Source organism: Monodelphis domestica, chromosome 1 (assembly GCF_027887165.1).
Source record: "Monodelphis domestica isolate mMonDom1 chromosome 1, mMonDom1.pri, whole genome shotgun sequence".
NCBI classification, from domain to species: Eukaryota; Metazoa; Chordata; class Mammalia; order Didelphimorphia; family Didelphidae; genus Monodelphis; species Monodelphis domestica.
In genome coordinates, this window is record NC_077227.1 from 362,597,618 (window position 1) to 362,618,026 (window position 20,409).

Genomic DNA, 20,409 nt, shown 5'->3' on the forward strand with positions numbered 1-20,409 from the left:
TGCTATTATCATCCTCATTTTAGATAAGGAAACTGAGGCAGACAGAGGCTAAATGATAAGCTGAGGGTTGTACAACTAGTGCCTGAGGCAGAATTTGGTTTATTTCTACCACTTTGCAGTCTCAGATGGTAAATTATAGATGAGTTATCTTCTGCCTCTGAGGAGAGAATTACCACACAAGGGAATTCCCTATACGGGTGTACAGATAAGATCAGGTGACCATGCTTTATATGCTTCAGAGTACAAGGGATGATGGCTTTGAGTGTTGAGTCTTGGCTCCAGACAGATTTGTAATGTCCTTGCTACCTGGCCATCAATCCCCTACCGCTCATCTTGATAACTGCCCCACTCATGGCTCATTTCCCCAAGAATGGTCCTTCCTTACCACCTCTCAAGTTCATCATTGTACCAAGACTTATTGCTAATTAAGTGAACTAGGTAGGCATTAAATTAAACCAGCAGCATTGTTCTTCCCCCTCCAGATTGAATAATTACTTATAATGAGCTTGGATAATAAGTCTCTAAATAACAGAGTTAGCTGCAATTAGGCTGAAAAACTCAAACTCACTTCTTTGGAACAAGGGCAAATACAAACTCTAGGGTGGAAATGTATCAACCTGATCTTTCTCCATCCAATTCCTCATTCCCAGTCTTTTTTTAGGAATGAGAATCTTGCCTTCCCAAGATGCCCAAGGTTCAGAAAAATCCTCTTGTGCAGAACTTGTGTGCTGAGGCAAGTAATTTCACATGATACACTTAAAAAATTTTAAAAATATTTTACATTTTAAAGATTTCACGACACTTGTTTCTTCAGCCACAAAACTGCCTATTTTCTGCCCATTTTTGAAAGCATATTGTATGAATGAAATACAAGATGTAATTTTAAAAAGTAACTTACCTTCTTAATCATATCATTCTCATGCACAAGAATCTTCTCTGGCTCCCTATTGCTTTAGTAAGTTTGAAGCCTATTAATTATCATTCTTGATGGCACCTGGGTATGTGATCTCTCAGAATACATTCTTTCTCCAAACTGACCTCAAGGGGAATGAGGATACTCTCTCCATGCCCACCAGGTGGGGCTCCATTCCCTACAGTGGAAGGCTTTGAAACCAACCCTTTCCAAGGAGGGCATTTGTTTTTGTTATCAGGTGACAAACACTGCTTCGGGTTGTAGATGTATTTAAGCTAGCTTGTGTATAGCTATCCAAGTTAAAGCTTCCAAGTGTGCCCAGGAGACTCTTACCATCCGGAAGAAGAGACACCTTCAGCCCTGTCCTAACCTCTTCTAGGTTACATTTCTCATTTTAAAATAAGGGAGTTGGCCAAATCCTAGCTGATCTCATTAGTTTCTTTCTAATAACCACGATGCTCTGTGATCCTACTATACACAGAGGGGAGGGATTGTGAGGATGTATCTCATGTTCTTCCCTCTGCAATATATTTGGGAAATAGTGATATAAAAACAAAAAAATTTAAGGAGAAAGAAGAGGGGATAAGAGAATTTTGGAAAGTTTTTATTAAGTTTTATAAAAGGAGGAGGTAGGAGGCTTGGTGGATAGAGTGCCAGGCCTGGAGGCCGGGGTTCTGGGTTCAAATGTGACCTCAGACTTTTCCTGGCTCTGTGACCTTGGGCAAGTCATTTAACCCCCATTGCCTAGGACTGACCACTCCTCTGCTTTGGAACCAATACACTGTATTGAGTCTAAGATGGAAGGCAAGCTTCTTTGTTTTTTAGAAGGAAAAGATTTTTTAAAAAAAAGTTTTATAAGTACAAAAATTAGTTGATCAGGAAGTCTGCCTGAACTATCAACAACAAAAAATTAAGGCATCAAAACAAATAAAATTGGTATTTGTGCAGTTTGCATAGAATCTAACATATTCTCCCTTATACCTATATGGATAAGTACTATGAGCAAAGAAACTGAGGCTGAGGTTAAGGAGTCACACAGCTGTGTCAGAAGCAGTCTTTTCCATTAAAACTCAGTTTGATATTCTATCCATAACACCACTCTGGTTTCAAAAGAAACAACTCTGTTCCAACAGTAGCTTCACCAGCTAACACTGTTTTAATGAACACCTTCACCAGTGCTTATAATTAAGTGGACTGTCATATGCAAAGTTGGTTTTAAGTATGTGGGGGAAAAGCTTCTTTGGCTAAATTGGCTAAATTAATCTCTCTGGAAATCTCATTAACACCAGTGATTGGATTAGTAGAGTCCATTGTATTTTCCTTCCTAAGTTCTTCTGACTCACTTCTTGGGTGTCTAGCTCCTTCTGGGCTCTCAGAAGCCTCCCCAGCCCTGCTCCAAGGGCTGCCTCTCTCTCCCACTGGAGTCAGGGGGAACACAGACTCTCAGGTCATTCAGCCAACAAATGTTGAGACTAAAGGGGTGGGGGGAGGGGAGGGCTGCTTTCTTGATGGAGAGGGCAAGAGGGGAATCAGGATTTAGATCAGGAAAGAATTTAATCTAGTCCAATCCTCTCACCTAACAGATGTGAAAACTGAGCATCAGAATTGTGAATGGCCTTCCCTAGTCTTTTGTTTTTTAAAAGACAGTCCGAGATTTCCTTAGTCCATCCAGCTCATGGTACTTTCCTCAGTGACTGATATGTTGATCATTGATCCAGCTCTCTGGACTCACCTGTACTCAGTAGATGGGAGTGGAAAAGAGGACAGGTTTGGGAGACAAAATGCTACTTGTATGACTTTGGACCTTATTTCTCCTCTTGGAGCTAATCATGTAAAATCAGAGTTGTACTCTGTAATCCAATTTCCAATTAGACTAGACAGCTGCTTTTAGGTCCAGGCACTACCAACATGCTATACTTTGGTGATTCTAAGTACCAACAGGCTGAAGAGTCTACCTGGTTGATAAGTCCCAACTGGGCCTTGAATGTCACACAGCATTATGGAAATGGACTCATAAAAGTAAAGAATTGGCCTGCCTCCTCCTTTCCCCTCTCCCCCTCCCTGGTTTACTGAATAGAAATGGATTTCCTAGGAGCACACTTACCAGCAGTCAGATAAATCGCTTCCTGGGCATCTCTACATTGCTGTGATTTAGGACTCCATCTGTGGAACCCGCACTCTCCCCCAAACTCCCCCTCAATGTCCTTTGCAGCAAACTGGCTTTCTCTTCTCTGGTCTCAAGAGCTGTTTCCCTTGAGGTCTCTGTGCCTGAGTCTATAAAGAATTTGCCTCCCAATAGCCAATTACATGGGCTGTCCATCCATTCTTCCCCCAAGGATGCGCAACGGAGTGGAACTTTAGTGAATTCTTGGGAATGGAGAAAGCCCTGGCTACCTCTCAATCTGGGAGTTGAACACAGCTGCCCACAAACTGAACAGAGCCGCTGGGAGGCCTTGTTGGCCGTGATCACCCACTCTGGCTGCTATGAGCTATTCATTAAAGGAAAAAGGCAGGAAAACTACTCTTCTCCATGGTTGAGTCTAATTGCTCTCGGCACACCTGGCATGACCCAAAGCTAGCACTGCAGGATCTCATTCATCTGGAACCAGCCAATGCAGGGTCTGTGATCACTAGACCATCTAAGTCATTTAGGAAAAGAGGGCCTGCTAAGCCAGTTTGTATCATAAACAAAGCCTGGGAGGTTATGTTGAGAAAATAAAATCTCACTCTATCACTTAAAAAAATGTTAGCACTCAGTTCTTATTCCAACGATGTGCTGATTACTAGTGTTGTGTGCCTGTCTTCACATCTTCACAGTCTAGGCTCAAATGACAACTTCTCCAGGGAGCTTCCTCGGATCCTCTCAGCTAACAGCTCCTCCCTCTGAGTTCCCAGAGCATGCTGTAGCTTCTACACATATTTTCCCCCTTATTTCTTGCTCTTTCCAAGAAGCTGCTTGGGGGCAGGGACGAGACAGAAATTCTCATTCATTTGTTGTTGCTGTTCAGTCATGTCTGAATCTTTGTGATCTGTGGGCCGTGCAGTCTGTGGAGTTTTCCTGGCAAAGATCCTGGGGGTGGTTTGCCATTTCCTTCTCCAATGGATTAAGGCAAACTAGTTAAATGACGTGCCCAGGGTCATCTGAGGCTGGATTTGAGCTAAGATCTTCCTGATTCCAGGTCCAGTCCTCTGTTCACTGAGTCACCCAGCACCCTTGCTCTAAAGCAAATGCTCAACGGATTGGGGGAGGGGAGGTCCAAGAAACTGGACTGAGGAAGGCCTGGTTTCAAACTCTATTTCAGACATTTATTAGCTATATGACCCTAGGAAAATCACTTAACATCTCTGGGCTTCAGTTCCACATCTGCAAAATAAGGGAGTTAGAATTGGCCTAAGGTCCTCCCAGCTCAAATTCCATGATCCTCTGGGGGCTTGGAAACTTTCACTTCATATTGCCCCTGGCAAGCTCCTAGAGTAGAGAGCAGCTAAAACAGGGGATGAAAACCTTAATCCAAAACCTTTTATTTTAAATACAACCAAAATTCAGTTTTAGACTTAAGAGTGAATTCAGAAGGCATTGACTGATGATTGAAATGAGGCCCGGCAGTACAGTACAATTAGATTCCAATATGTGGGAGGGCTCTGCTTTTGAAATGAGGAAAAAAGTCCAGGAAAAGACTGCATGACACAGGATGAGAGAAATCAGGTTAGCTATTTATTGGGGGAGCTTTCCTCCAGGGGCCAGTAGGGAAAGAAAGGAGAGAGTTTCACCAAATGGAAGAAAAGGTGAGGCTGACTGCTAGGTTCTGCTATCAGCCCTTAATCCACATCTGTGGTCCTGAGAGGATGCCCAATAAAATAGTGTAGAGACCAGAAAAGCTCACAAATGATAAAAACAGGCCAGAAGACACTAACGCCAAATTTCCCAATGCTAAATGCTTGATGGTACATCCAAGGCTTCATTTTGCCTGCTATTTAGGTTTTCATCCGCTCTGCCCACCTTCATCCTACTTTAAAAACAAAAACAAAAACTTCATTTTTTCCAGGCAAGGAAAGTAAGCTCTTCAGATTAGATTGAGATTAATTTAGTGATCCAATAAGGCAGAAGGTAGGTGAGTTCTTGGTGTTGTGATTTTAAAGAAGTTGGGAACAGGCCACAGATTTCTCCTAAAAGTTTAGGAGAGGACCATATGTTGTTGGAGGGACAATATCCAACACCCTATTCTCTACTCATCCCCACCCTTCTTTCACATCATCTCTTCCAAAAACCCCAAGAACACACTGAGCATGGATCACAAAAATCAGAGTGAAAAACATATTATTGCACATTGTTTATATTGTTATCCTCCTCCTGTGAGCCCTCTGGATGGACAACCAGCCCTCTCCAAAACTGCCTTCCAATCTGACATCAAATATCAAATGTCCTGACAGTCCCCCCAAGCATAAACACACCTCTGCATTTTTACAAATGCTCCACTTCTTGCCTTCATACAAACAAAAACTTAGGCCAGGTTCTCATCCCCTACAGAGGCAGAAGGAGAAAATAAAACAACCCTAAACCTTTGTCTACTCTTCAAAGATCTTATCTACAGGCTGGTTTTGTAGAAAACCCGGCTAGTGAACAAAGTTGCAAACAAGTCTAGGGGCCATCTGGAACTACGAAAGGCTTAGGAAATGATTTTTGCTGATTATTCCTTTTCCTTCTGACAAAACAAAGTCAAGCTATCGGCTTTTAGTAAGCAGGCCACAAGATAGTTCAACTTAGAACACATTAGCATTATGGGCAGTGCATTACTCACAGACAAAACATTTTTTTTTTCCTAAGGAACCTTCAAGTAACATTAAATCCCTGATATAATTTGTAAACAAGACATTTTGCTGAGCGAAAAAGCTAAGTCACTTTAGGAGGCAGCAGCATCTTAAAATACCTACAAGGCAGTGACATTTGAAGTTAAAAAAAAAAAGGTAAAAAAGAGACCCATCCACCCAATCCCAGAAGGCAGGTGTTCAGATGTGTTTCTCATTAAAACAATAACAAAACAGTCACAAATCTAAACAAATAAACCAAAAAAACAAAACCTCAAACATACATTAGACTTCTAAGCCAAGGAAAAACTGCACCAACAACTCTTGGCATTTTCTGGAAGAACCAAAAAACTTCTCAAGTGTCATTTTACAGTGGTATAGCTGCCATTGATAAGAAATAAAGTCTTTTTTTTAATGATAAAAACAGGAAACATTCTTTGACTAGTAGTCTACCCAGGGTCAGGTAGTATGGCCACCAGTCAGGTCCTTCTGATTCCCTGGAGTCCCTATTCTGGAAGACAGATGCAAAGTCATCTCTATACAACCAGCTTCTTAGGGAAGAGTTTCAGAGAGAAATGTTCTTGGTGAGGTATGTTATTGCATTTTTCCACTCTCACAGTTTTAAAAAGGGCAAAAGTCTCCATAAGCCAGTGCTTCAACAAGGCCAGGGGGGAAGAGGCCCTAAAAATAACCAAGCTCTGTGGCTGACATCCTAGCACATCTCCCAAAACAGCTGACTGCCCGTGCAGCCATGAGATCCCTCTCATTCGTCTGCTCAAACATACAGTCTTAGGATGGCTTTACTTTATCTGTCAAACATCCAGCTGGGAACGAGTGATGTCCACTGAAGTAGCTACTCCCGTAAGCCATAGAGATGCAGTGTCTTGGTTCTACTCCTATCTGCCTGGGGAGGGGTCCTGGGATGGTAATAGCCTGGACTGCTGAAGGCTGGAGAGCAGAATAAGGGTGGTACAGAGAGGGACCGGTGCTTCCTGACAGCAAGCCCCCAGACTGGTGGGGCTGCAGGGTGTCACGATAGGCCGAGCACAAGTCTTGCACAGGGGTCTGGATGTGGGATAGCGTGGCTGCTGGCTGGGGGACTGGATGGTGGAAGGCCGGCTGTTGGAACAGCACCTGGGTAGGAGCCTGATGTGTGCCTGGAACCAACATGTGGGATTGCAAGGCCAGTGGCGGGTTCTTCACTTTGTTAGCATCCTTGAAGTCATTGTCAAAAGCCCTGGAGGGGAAGAACCAAATGAGTATTAGGTGAAAGTTTGGTGACAAAAGTAATCACTCGGAAATTTTAAACTGAATATATGCTGTATAATAACAGCAATTTATATTTATTTATTTTTACATTATAAAGCATCTTCCTCATGACAATTCTGAGGCAGGCAGTGCAATAATTATTCCCATTTTACAGAGGAGAATGAGGCTCAGAGGTTTAAAAAAAAGGCAGGAGATAGCTGGGTAGTACAGTGGATGGATAGAGCACCAGGTCTGGAGTTGGGAGGACCTGAGAGTCAAATATGGCATTGAGTACTTCCTAGCTGTGTGACCCTGGGCAAATCACTTAACCCCAACTGCCTAGCCCTTACCACTCTTCTACCTTAGAATTAATATTTAGTATTTGAAGAGAGTAGATAAGGATTTAAAAAAAATAAGGTTCCTCAGCTATTAAGTTCATAGAACTAGATCTTCTGATCCCCAAGTTTAATGCATTCTTTGACATGCTGCCTCTCAAGAGGAGAGCTAGCCCTTTTTAGAAACTCTCCCCTAGCCTGATGGTGTTACCAGCCTTGTCTAATTGGTTAAGCATCCGGGAAGTGCTGCAGAGTGACTGGTGCAGGTGAGGGGGCTGTGGATGTGGCGGGTGTCATGAATGCTGTCCCCAGTGCTCTCTCTCAAGCCTACCATAGGGTCTGTGGATGTCTACCTTCAAGGTTAATTGAGTAGAATTTCTTTTTGAGGGCTTTGGCCCATCACACCACTTTTTAAAAGTAATTAATTAACTTTTCCAATTGTATACAGAAACAATTTTTGACAATTGTTTTAGGACATTTTAGGATTCAGATTTTCTCTCTCCTGTCTTGCCTTCTCCTCTCCACAGGTGATAAATGGTCCGATATAGATTATACCAGGGCTTTCATGCAATATACCATGGTGCCTTTTTAATGTTTTTTTCCTGATCATTTGGCATTCACTCATCAACCAATTTAGGCAGTGAGCATTTCAAGTCCCCCTAAAACTGCATCATGACTCAAACATGAACCATTCTAAAGATTTAGGTTGCTTAAGATGCTGCATAATTGACATTTTCATACCAAATATTTGGTAGGGAGATTGCTTTTTTGTTGTGCAGATTTCACACAGATATACACTTGAATTATTGTGTCTCCCTCTCTGTCTCTCTCCTTCTCCCTCATCAGGGTTAAGACTTACAACAGCATGACTTTAACGCAAGCACTGATCTGCTCCATGGAATAGTGTGATATTTTCTCCAAGTCTCTGGTCCAAGTGGGGGAGAGCTGCAGGCAAATCCTAGAGGCCCAAATGCAAGCTGCAGCTACCATGGATGGTGGGAAGTTGTGAAAAATATGATCTGAAAGGGAAGTTAACATTATGAGTATTATGAAAAATGCCTCCAGGTGAGTTCCACTCTCCCTTTATGTCAGGGATCCACCTGAAGATTGGTCAATTCAGATATTTTCCTCTGGAAGGCACAGGTGACCTATGGTACTTTCCAACCCAAAGTCCCAGTTCACAGCTCCAGGCATAGCTCTACCTTTCTTATTCCAGTTCTTCCTCTGTCTCCTGATCTCATGAGGCTACAGCAAACCAGCAAACTATCTCACATCTATCCCCTACACCAATATAAAATAGTGAAAGCCTCAGAACTGCTTTCTTTCCACACCTTTTTCTTCTTTTGATTCTTGATAAGGGTCTGGAGCTTGAATGTTCTCTGAACTTCCTTTGCTCAGGCATTTGATGAGAAATAAGCGCCATTCCTGAGAAATGAATGAACTTTGTACCCTTAGAACAATTTCAAGCTCCTTCAGGCAGGTGGAGGAAGGAGTTATGATTTTCCTTTGGTTTAGAGGAAGGAGTGCTTCAGGTGACATACTGATGGTTCATCTTGGCCTTCCTGTTAGTAGTTGAACTGTTTCTTCTTGTCTCAGAATTGTGGAGTAATACAGCTCTAATGTGTTGTTTCTAATAGCTAATGTTTATTTCCTAAACACAGATACCTGAGAAAATGCTTTCTGGGACTTAGTGGATGGCACCCTAAAATGAATTTTTAAAAAATAATGAAGTACTGCTCTAAGATGTTTGATGTGTTGCTACCTAGTTGGACTTAGGCTATAAAAGATTATGAAACATCCCCAGTCACTGACCCAGAGGTCCCACAGCTAGGCAGGAACCCCAGGTGGGTCTAAGGCACCACAAAAACACAGAAATATTCACAGCAGCAATTTTTGGATTAGCTGACCATCTATTGGGGGAGCTAAGCCAACAGTGGTAGATAGATACACTCTATGTTGTAAGAAACGATGACTTCAGAGAAACACAGGAAGTCATGTAGGAATCAATGAAGAATCAAGCAACAAAACCAGGAAAACAATATATACAATGACCCCAACAAAACAAAAGGAAAGAACGGAAAACTGGATATTATGTAATTATTATGACCAAACTTGGCCTTGGAGAAGGTGAGAAAATGTACCTCTCTCCCTTTCTTTGCAGAGGTGAAGGTGTGGCATATGGAATGTAACAGTGTGGAACATTGAAGATACATATTGTCCAACCTTAGTTATACTTAACTGATTTTCTTTCTTGTTCATTTTTGCTATAAGGAGTGAGTCACTGGGAGGTCTGTACTTGAAAATAAAGGTCAGGGCAGCTGGATGGCTCAGTGGAATGAGAGCCAGGCATAGAGACAGGAGGTCCTGGGTTCAAATCTAGCCACAGACACTTCCTAGCAGTGTGACCGCGGGCCCCCATTGCTTAGCCCTTACCGCTCTTCTGCCTTGGAAACAATACTTAGTATCGATTCTAAGACAGAGGTAAAGATTTAATTTTTTTTTTAAAAGGTGGTACAGGAAGACTTACATGAATTGATACAAAGTGAACTAAGCAGAATCAAGAGAACATTGTACACAAAAATAGCAATATTGTAACAATGATCAAAAGGGAAAGACTCAGCTACTCTTTTCAATGCAATTATTCATAACACTTCCAAAGGATTTGTGATGAAAGATACTATCTATCTCCAGAGAAAACATGAAAAAGGCTATCAATTTTTTAAATAAAGATGCTACTGTGTACTGAAGTGATTTGTTCATTCTGTCATTGTCTTGGACCTCTCTTTCAAAGCAAAATCAGAAGTCTAGGATTTAGATCTATTTCAGCTTTCTCATTTTACAGATGAGGAAACCAAGACCCAGAAGTGAAGGAGTTTTTACCCAAAGTCAAGGATGGGCAAGTAGGTGATATAGTGGATAGGAGTGTGGGATGTGAAGTCAGGAAGACTCATCTTCCTGAGTTCAAATCCAGTCTCCAATATTTACTAGCTGTGTGATCCTGGGCAAGTTATTTAACCTGTTTGCCTCAGTTTCTTCATCTATAAAATGAGTTGGAGAAGGAAATGGAAAACCACTCCAGGATCGGTGTCAAGGAAACCTCAAATGGGATCATGAAGGATCAGACACACTTGAAACAAATAAACAACAAAACATTTAGGATCACAGAGTCAGAGCTGGGGGAGACCTTACAGGCCATGCCCTTCAATTGAGGTCCAAAGAGCCATGGACACAACAGACAGGGAACGTGGGATCTGGGACTCCCAACTTATCTGCTGACCCAGCCTTCTCCCAGCCCCTGAAAGTGAGCTGTCATCTCCTCACCTTGCAATGAAACTTCCAGAAAGTAGTGGACATATTTCTCTAGGAAACCTTTGGTTTTTGAGAAAGAGAAGATAGGCCGGTTGTTGCAGAGGTCCTTCTCACTGAGTGAGAATAAGAGGTAGTAATCCACATAGTGGGCTGGGGTCGGCATGCATAGGTTCCAGCCGAAAGCCTCCAGGAGGAGCAGCTCCGTTTGCAGAAGTTCCTTCTTACTTAGTACCAGTTGGTGGCTGCATAGGAGGCCCAAGCTGTTCATCTGTTCCAGTTTTGGCACTCGGTCCTCCTTCTCTTCAAATTTGCCTGGAGGAGGGAGGTGGATAGGTAAGAAAATGTCAAATGTTTCCTATACAACAGTCTGAAGACTCACTACATTATAGAGTTTATGAAGTACACAAGGAATTGGGCATGACTTTATTATGTTTCTTTCTATCATCTATCTATCTATCTATCTATCTATCTATCTATCTATCTATCTATCTATCTATCTATCTATCTATCTATCTATCTATCTATCTATCCATCCATCCATCCATCTATCCCTTACCTTCCGTCTTTGAGTCAATACTGTGTATTGGCTCCAAGGCAGAAGAGTGGTAAGGGCTAGGCAATGGGGGTCAAGTGACTTGCCCAGGGTCACACAGCTGGGAAGGGTCTGAGGCCAGATTTGAACCTAGAACCTCCCATCTCTAAGCTTGGATCTCAATCCACTGAGCTACCCAGCTGCCCCTGGGCATGACTTTAAAGTGGGTTCCTGCTATACAGGAAGGACAGGGTAAAAACACAAGCAGACCTATATGGGATGCTTATCTTGAGAATTCTAACCAGGAAAATGACTGCTACAAATTTCCAGAAAGCCCTTATTTCCCTTTTACAACACATTTCCAGAGACCTTCGGAAATGGAAATCCTAACCATATATCTATCTCTGGTAGTCAGGCATGAAAATGTGGAAACTGCATATTACTGTATCTTACCCCTACCCCATCCAAACCAGACCCATTCTGCTGGTGGCATCCTATGTATAAGAAACTGAGTGAAGAAGCTTCTTAGCCAATGCAGAGTGTTGCCTGGGGCACTGATTCATCTACGGTCAGAGCCAGCACCTGGAAGGAGGGGGCACTCAGTGGATATTTTCCTGCTTCCATGGCCAGCTCTCATCTAGGCCACTTTGCTTCTAGTATAAGTATTATCGTCTGGGGCTTAAAGGATAAAGTGATGAGGAGAGTGAGGCAGCTTGTCCAGGAACATCAACTAGTAAGTGTGTATATAGTGCAAGACCTGAATTCAGGTGTTTCCAAACCCCAAGACAAATTCTCTTTCCACTACAGTGTTTGTTCCCAAACTCTGTGTCTTAGACTCTATTCTAGTTAAAAAATTCTGCAGAATGACTTCACATGTGTAATGGGTATCATATTGCTTGTCATTTCAATAGAGGGGAGAAGGACTAAAGGGAGAAAGAATATTTGTAACTCCAAATTTAAAAAGGAATGTTAAATGTTAAAAAAATATTCTTCAGATCTTTCCCCTTCCCCAACAGTTGTAGTACTTAGTAACTATTGAGAAAATAATTAACAGAAATCAAGTATGAATTAAGCAACCGCTTAAGCAGACTTAAAAAAAAAATTCCAAGAGCATTTCCTCAACATTTGAAAGATAGTAAAGTAGCTAGATGGTGTAATGGATAAAGCCCTGGAGTGCTGGAAGACCTGAGTTCAAATCTGGCCTCAGACATTTCCTGTGTGTCACTTTACCTCTGCTGCAGTTTCTTTAACTAAAAAATAGGGATACCTCCCTGGGCTGGGAGGATCAAATGAGATAACTATAAAATACTTCTCACAGTATCTGGTATACAGAAGATACTATATAAGTTAAATGCTTATTTCTTTTCCTTCCTCTTTCTAGTAATATAAATGAGCAAAAGATTTCATTCATTAAATTTATCATAATCAACACAAGTTTGCAAAATGTTTTACATATAACAGCCTGTGAAGGAGATACTATTATCTTATTTCCATGTTACAGATATGGAAATTAAGGTAATAGAGATTAAATTACTTGCTGGGGTTATACAGCTAGCAAGTATCTTCTGAGGCAGGATGTGAATTCAGGTTATACTGTCTCCAAGTCCAGTCCTCTATCTACTCTGCAGCCTAGATGACTTAGGTTATAGTGTTCTTTGCTTATTTATTATTATACTGAGCTGTGTGGTATATTTTTGGGGTGCTAAATAAAGATTTTCCTCCTAGGCATTAAATGGTGTAGCCACTGGATATCAGCAGGGCTGTTTTGAATTTCATCACTTGGACTTTGGACAAGTCACTTTTTAGGCTTTATCTTCTCCATAGTATCTTAAAGGGAGATTGTATAGATCTCTCAATTATTAATTCTACAAATAAGCCACAAATTTATATATTCACCCTGTCATCACTCTCCCACTGATTTGGGCTCAGGATCCATTCTTGACTTTTCACTCTCATTCCAAGTAACCAATATATTGCCAAATCTTGTCCTTCTTTTCTTCATCACCTCCCACCTGAATTATTGAATTCCCCTGCCTTGAGTCCTTCTTTTGCTCCAATATGTTCTCCATTCTGCTAACAAAGGGAATTTCCTAAAGGGTTATTCTGATACCTGATTGCTCTGATTTCCAAGGGCTCTCTATTACCTCTAAGATCAAATATAACCTCCTTTGGTCATTCGAAGCTCTTCATAACCAACTCCCTTTCTACCTTTCCAATTTCCTTAGGGACAATTCTACTTGTTGCTTTTTATATGATGCTCCATTTTCCATTTGTGATCACTGGCTATACCTGATAGAGATTCAATTCTATATACCTACTTATTTATGGTCTCCTCCATTGTTTGTTTGTTGGGGGTATGTTGGTTTCCCCCTTCCTTTCTAGATATCCCTAGGAAATAGTAAAATCTTATTGAGTGCTTGGTGACTTAAAAAAAAAAATCCAACTTTTTATTTACTGTTTTTCAATTAACCCACATGTATTTTCTTTCTCAACCAATTTAAAAGGAAAAATTATTGAAACAAATATGCAAAGTCAAACAAAAATTCCCACAGTCTGTACCCAAAAACTTGTCTCATTTTGCAAGTTGAATAATCTTGAAGAGGGTAGCATAGTTCATTGGAAAAGTCTCTGGAGTCATGGTAAGTCACTGCATTGCTGGCTTATTTCCTCTTCTCCACTTTAGGTGTGTGTAAAACTGGATCCTGCCAGTGGCCTTTTAGGATGCTTATCTTCCTTTACAACTCAGCTCAGAAGCCATCAATACTAAGCCAACTGCTCTGAGCTTGCTATGGGTTAGTTAGTGCTCTTCCCTGCCTCAAATTACCCTCTATTTATTCATCTATGAACATGTTTTCTCCCAATGAAGTAGAAGCTCTTTATAAACAGTCACTGTTTTGTTTTTGTCTTTTCATCACTGGTGGTTAGGAAAGGCAGCTAGAGTCATAAACATCTCCAGTCCAATCCAACTCAATCGTACAAGTGTTTAAAAAAAAAAAACAACCCAAAAAACAAAACCCTTATCTTCTAAAGCAGGTAAGAGGTAAGGGCTAGGCGATGAGGGTTAAGTGACTTGCCCAGGGTCACCACATAGCTAGTGAGTGTCCGAGGCCAGATTTGACTCAGAAAGATGAATCTTTTGACTCCAGGAAACTTGAAAGGATTCCCTTGAGAAATGGCACCATGGAAGCTCAGCCTAGAAGGGGTAGGTGATTCCCACCATCAAGTGCTGAGGATGGAGTGCATTTCTGAAAAAAAGGAACAGCCAGTACAAAAGCCCTGAGGGAAGAGAAAGAAGAATGAGAGAGCAGGGAATCCCAAATAGAGCTATTAGGCTGGAAAGTCGATGAAAGGGAGCAAAGCACAATAAACCTCTTCTGTTGACACCTACTGGCCATTTAACAGTGCTCCAGACAACTCTTCTCTAAATAGTACCTCTTTGGCATTCTGGTAAAACCCATGGAACCCTTCTCAAGAGTATCTGTTGTCTACATTTATAATACTGAAATTTCAGTTAGAGGTTAATAAAAATAAAGATGGACCCCTTACCCCTATTTTCCACTCCCTGAAAATTATCACCTAGAGTCTCAAGGTAAAGAATCCCTCTGTTCCAAGACAGCAAATTACAAGGCAAATGGTGATCTACATCAATGCCTGATAGAAGCGCTGAACTTTGGAGAACCCCGATGAAATCCCAGGTCCACATGCCAACCCAACCTGTGGCTCTTCCTGTAATTAAAAAAAAAAAATCCCCAGCACATAACACCTAGAAAGTACTTAAATAAGTTACCTTGAATTCAAGGTCTCATTGTTATATGGAGATAACTCTGGATTCTCAAAGGCCTTGAAAAAGAATTCTTCTACCAAACTGGCAAGTCTTAAGGAGTACAAAGGTTTCAAGTTTGACCCTAATGTCAAACCCTATCTATAGTCCAAGTAGCAGTGAAATAGCAATTATTCTTTTGATTCCCAGCAAATCCTGAAAGCCTACTAAGGTGCAGGTGTCCAACCCACAGGTGCAAAACAGAGATCCAGGAAGCATGCATAATATACCAAGGTCAACATTTAAGACACAATCCATTATGGGATTCCCAAATGCTCTTGTGCATATCTTGTGCAAATCAACAAAAATTTGAAAATAAAAGGGAAGTAAAAATTCTGATAGCCCTTTCTCCCTCTCCTGCTTGTCCCTAAGCAATTACCCTGGGTCAAAGTTCCCATTGCTAACAGTCAGCCAATACTCAGGGTATCTTTCTTCTTCTCTTACCCCCAACTTCAGATCTCTACTAACAAATTTAAAGTTGACCCAATAGGTGAACATTTTAAGGAAGACTTCCCTGTGCCTTATGTTCCTTGTTAATCATTGGCCAATCCTTCATTTCCTTCTCCCAGATGTGAGAGAGAACTGCAATACAGACTGGTTTATATTCCCAAGTAGAAAAACAAATTACACTTCATCAATAAGCCTCTGGAAGAGAAAGCAGCTGCCGGCCTCCAATAAAAGGTTTAACCTATTCAGCAATTTCTCATTTGCCTAATCACTGTTCTCTCTTAAGCAGGGTAATCATAAAGCCTTCTTAAGAAATACCTTGTGATGACAGTAGTATAAATATTGACTTCATTTTATAGATAAGCAAACTGAGGCTCTGCCAGATCAGTCTCAGAAGCAGAAGATCTGCACCCTGAGGCCTTTGACTTAAAGTCAAACACTTCATGTTCCATATTGCCTCTCCAAGTAGGGTAGAGAATAACTAGGCAATCTGTATTCTAGCCCTGTCTGGATTCCATAAGGGTACCCACTTACTAATATCAATTTACAGGAAAAAAAAGTAGCCCAATGGAGAGCATTTTCTTAATATTTTTCATTTCAAAATTTCCTTTGCTTATCCTCCTCAGCCTTCATCCACAATAAATATTAAACTTATTCCTCCCTCAGATCTGGGAGGAAGGAAGACTGGTACCCAAGTTTTTGCTCTTAGTGAGAGAGGTGTTTAGTCACCAGGGAATGTCTGGACATTTAACAATGTTACAAAGGGCTGGAGGTGGGAGAGAAGGAGGACCCCTGTGCCTCAGGGAATACAGAGATATACCATCTGAGCTGGGGGCTGCTAGGCCAGCCCTATCCCAGGTGGGAGGGAGACCCATGCCTGTTGGCTATAGAAGCAGCAGCTGGGGTCCTGCTGTCCCTCTCTGTTCCCAGCTGTTGTCTAGAAGCTTACCCCTCGACAACTCAGAGCTCATTCGATCTTGGAATGAAATTAAGATCCAAGTAGCAGGGTATTACTTTGGGAGGCAAACTGGAAGAACATAAAAATTAGGCCAGAGGTCTCCCCCTCACAGTTATGGGCTCTTCCTTCTCTCACCCAGTTCCTCCCCCAAATTCTGTTCTCAGGAGGTTGACTTTAAACATCAAACAATGCACTTCCCTTTAAGGGATGCAGTCTAAGTGAGTGCTATAATTAGTTGCTTGGCTTCTGCACGTTCACAGGCATACCACTCCCCCCTCCCCTTCTCTTCCCCCCAGTCACAATCATGAATCAGGGTGAGCAGCCCATTGTCCAGACTGCACAAATCCGACTCAGCTGTCTCCGCCTTATCTCCAATCTGCCCAGACACCAGATGCAAGAAAAATTCTTTGGGCGAGTCACCTACAAAGGGGTCTTGGGAGGGTCATGTGCATTCTAAAACACCAAAGAAAACCATAACTTCCCCACGGCCACACTCTTTTCTCTTCTTCAAATGTGTATTTTAAGGGGGGGAAGGGAGAGGAAGCTTTCCACACATCCCTTCCCACCCTAGTTCTCTGGTCCAGGCCAGAGTTATTGCAGGTGCTAACCTCAGTATTTTACAAACATGCAGTGAGTGATCCATCAGGCAGAATTCCAGAGGCCAGCCAGTTATGTTAGGGCAATGACAGTAACAAAGACATTTCTTTCCTAGGATCAGGAGTTTGTGTTTGGAATTGGGCTTCAAAAGAGGAAGGGCTGGTTTTGTTACTTTTGGGGTGGGGAGCAGGAGGTGGGGAGATGGGGGAGAAGTGTTAGATTTAAAATGGTTGAAGGCCTTAAACTGTAAATTTCAAGGTTTACAGAAGGGAGTCTAGCAAAAGCAAACAGGAGCCACAGCTAACTTTCCTGGCTTCCCAGAAGAAAAAAGACAAGACATTGTGCCCTAACTCCCAATCTCTCTCGAAGCAGTGAAGACATTAGCTAGCTGTCCACATACTAGATCTAAAGCAACGTTTGCACTTGGGACCTGAGAATGAAAAATTAAACTTTATTTGGGCCTTAGATCCACGGTTCCTCTTGGGGAAGTTGCAGCAGCTTAATGCTCCTTTTTTGGGGAGTACCAATATCTTTCTAAAAATCACAATGGTTCAAACACCCCTTTTTTTACACTATTCCCCAACTCCCTCTCTTTATTTCTACAGGGACACCAGCCTTCTTGCTGTTCCTCATACCCTATTTTTCAACTCAGCTCTTCCTCCTGTATTAGGGAATTACTCCTCTACAACATTACACTTCTCACTGCTGATACTTGGTTTCCCTGGTCTCTTTCAGGACTGCTCAGATGCCACCTTCTGCCAAAGAGCTTTCCAGGTCCCTCTGACTAACAGCACCCTTCCTCTGAGATAACTTTCTGCATATATCTGGCATGAATGTAGTTGTCTGCCTAGCCAGTCAGGAAGTAATAGTGCTTTAAATAAAAGGAGGAGGAAGAGAAGGGAAGAAAGGAGAGAGGGAGAAGAGACAGAAAGGAAAAGGGAGGGAGGAAGGGAGGAGGAGAGAGGGGAAGAGAGAGAGGGGAAAAAGAGAGAGACAGAGACAGAATTTCCCAAAGGGAAGACCTCCTACACACTGAAGGGGGCCTGCTTTTCTGATGCTAATTGCACTTTCTCTGGGCTCAGCAAAAAGGCCAGTGGCCAGAAAGGGCAGGCAAGGATAGCAGCTCTTTAGCCCAGCAGAGTCAACTCTGACAACGGATTTCCTCAGGTCAGGAACCAGTAAACAGAATGAGAACCAAAACTGAAGCTGTTGCCCTTGGCCAACACAGTCACTATTCCAGTGAGCAGGGAATCACAAACACTTTCTCTGTAGTGTGCTCTGCTGACTTGGGTTTAGGATGATTTAAAAGCTACTTTAGTTTGGGCTACTTTTAGTTTAGGAGAATCCAAAATTCTCCTAAATGGAGGCTAGGAGATAACCTGGAATGGAGTCCCTGGTTGGGCAACCTATACTTATGTTGTGAATGAATAAGTCATTTACTCTCAAAGCCCTGATTTCCTTGGTTGTAAAACAGACAGACTGCTTCCTCCCTGATGAAACTACCAACATGGGCAGGGAAGCCTGTTGGATACAAAAAAGGGGAGGAGGTGTGAAGAATAAAAAACCCAGACAAGATTTCTTTGGCCATAGAACAACTCAGTAGGACAGAAAGAGGAAAAGGTGCTAATGCCCTCCAGTGGCTTCTCTTTCAAATTAGGCAGGGCTTGCTTTCTCTCAGGTCTTTGTGGCTTCCTCTTTTCCAGGGACTCAGGTCATCAACAGGTTAGGTGGAATCTACTCTAACTGAGACACCAATATAAATCACTCATGAGGGATTAAGCCAGTCAATGCATTTTTACAAAGAATCTTTCCTAGGACTGGGCACAGTCTGCCCAGGGCTATTTGCTAGTAGAACACTGGCTTCTTTTTTTCTTAAAGTAAAAACAAAATAAAAACAAATCCCAGGAAGCAGGTTGCTTTTATCCCCTCCTCCGAAGACTCATTCATTTATTTATTTATTTATTTTTGCATGATCATTTCCCAGTCTTTCTCACCTCCCACCTTATTAGAACATAACCTGGTAACAACCAATTTTCTTTTTTCAAAGCAAAGCAGATCCCACCCACACAAATTGGCTGTCTGCAGTTGGTGGCCAATAGGATGGAAAGCTGATTCCAGATTTTTCACCAACCACTTGAAGTCAAGATTTGTAGTTTCTTAAGTAGGAAACACTGAAATTTAATTCCACATTTAGAGGCAGTCTTTCTATGGTTCATTCACCTAGAGGTTTTTCTAATTACTGGGAAGACTTCCCTCTTTTAGGGGTGGAAAAAATACTTGCTACATATACCAACTTGCCCCTGGCTTCTCAGACTATCTCTCTGTTTGCTCGGGCATCTCACACTGTGTTGCCCCTGAAGTGACCCAGATGCATTCACTGTTTCAAATTGTCTGTGAAGCTCTCTCCTCAAATGACCAGAGAACAGAGACTCAAGGTCACTTATTATTTGACTGGAATCTGGAACCACCAGAGGTCAGCCCTGAGTCCTTTGTCTGGGGGAGGGAGATGAATCTTTTTTCAAGGTCAGAGTTTTTCAGGCATTCCAGTTTGAAAGGGCAAAAAAAGGCAAATGCCACCAGCAAGCAAGTTCCATCGGACTATTTCCAAATAAGCATGAGATGATGCTTTATAAAGAACAAAATAGAAAGCCAGAGAAGGTCTATTGAGTACTCTCCTCTCCCTTTTCCATAGTGTTAGAGAATTGGGGCCTCCCACTTAAACCATCACCAGAATAGCCCACAGGACAGGCTGGGGCAGCATGGTGGCCCTTTTCAAAACTGGGTTCTGATTTAACACTCATATTGGCAGAGACCAAGGTGTCCCCTAAGCACCAATGCTTTGCTCCAGGTCAGCACAGGCTCATCTGTAAAATGAGGGGGGGTTGGTCTAGGTGGCCTTAAGCCCCTTCTAGCTCTAGATGTATGAAGCTGTTTTCCCTAAGCAGGGGAGTAAAAGATAAGAAGTTCTAGGATCTCTGCCTTCCTCTAACCGTAAGCTTCAGATCCCTCAGATCCCTGATTCCTTGGTACTGGTAGGGAGAGAAATGAAGAATTTGCTCAGATCTCAGCACCTCATTTACATTAAAACAGGCAATGGGCTGGTTGTTTCCTTCCTAATCAGCATGTGGGGAATTTCTCCCATAGAGGCCAAGAAGAGTAGGCTCAACTAAATTGCCATAGGATTGGCCTAGGATTAGTTATATTTTGTTATACTAGATTAGAAAGTCACCACATGGTACAAGTAGTTCATCCTTATATCATCTGGAGGTCAAGGACTTTCATTGGGAGTACCCCATGTGGATTTCTATGGCTTCTGAAGCAATGATATTGTGAGTTACTGTTAGGTTTGGAATCAGCAAATTTAGGTTTCCAAATGCTATTTCTGACACATAATCTAGGTGATCTTGGACAAGTCACTTGACCTATGTATCTCAGACAACTCTC

At 42.0% G+C, this 20,409-nt stretch overlaps 1 protein-coding gene across 2 annotated transcripts in view; it reads right to left on the reverse strand.

Moving 5' to 3' along the window:
* Positions 1-4,606: 4,606 nt before the first annotated feature.
* The window catches only part of CCNJL (cyclin J like), a 50,368-nt gene continuing 34,565 nt past the window's right edge, over positions 4,607-20,409 (reverse strand). For both annotated transcript variants that reach the window (XM_007473963.3, XM_056811538.1), the window contains 3 exons: positions 10,624-10,923; positions 8,162-8,321; positions 4,607-6,956 (listed from right to left, as the gene is read on the reverse strand). In XM_007473963.3, the coding sequence (XP_007474025.1) occupies positions 6,509-6,956; positions 8,162-8,321; positions 10,624-10,923 (908 nt within the window). In that variant the 3' untranslated portion in view covers positions 4,607-6,508. The remainder of the gene's footprint in view (positions 6,957-8,161; positions 8,322-10,623; positions 10,924-20,409) is intronic.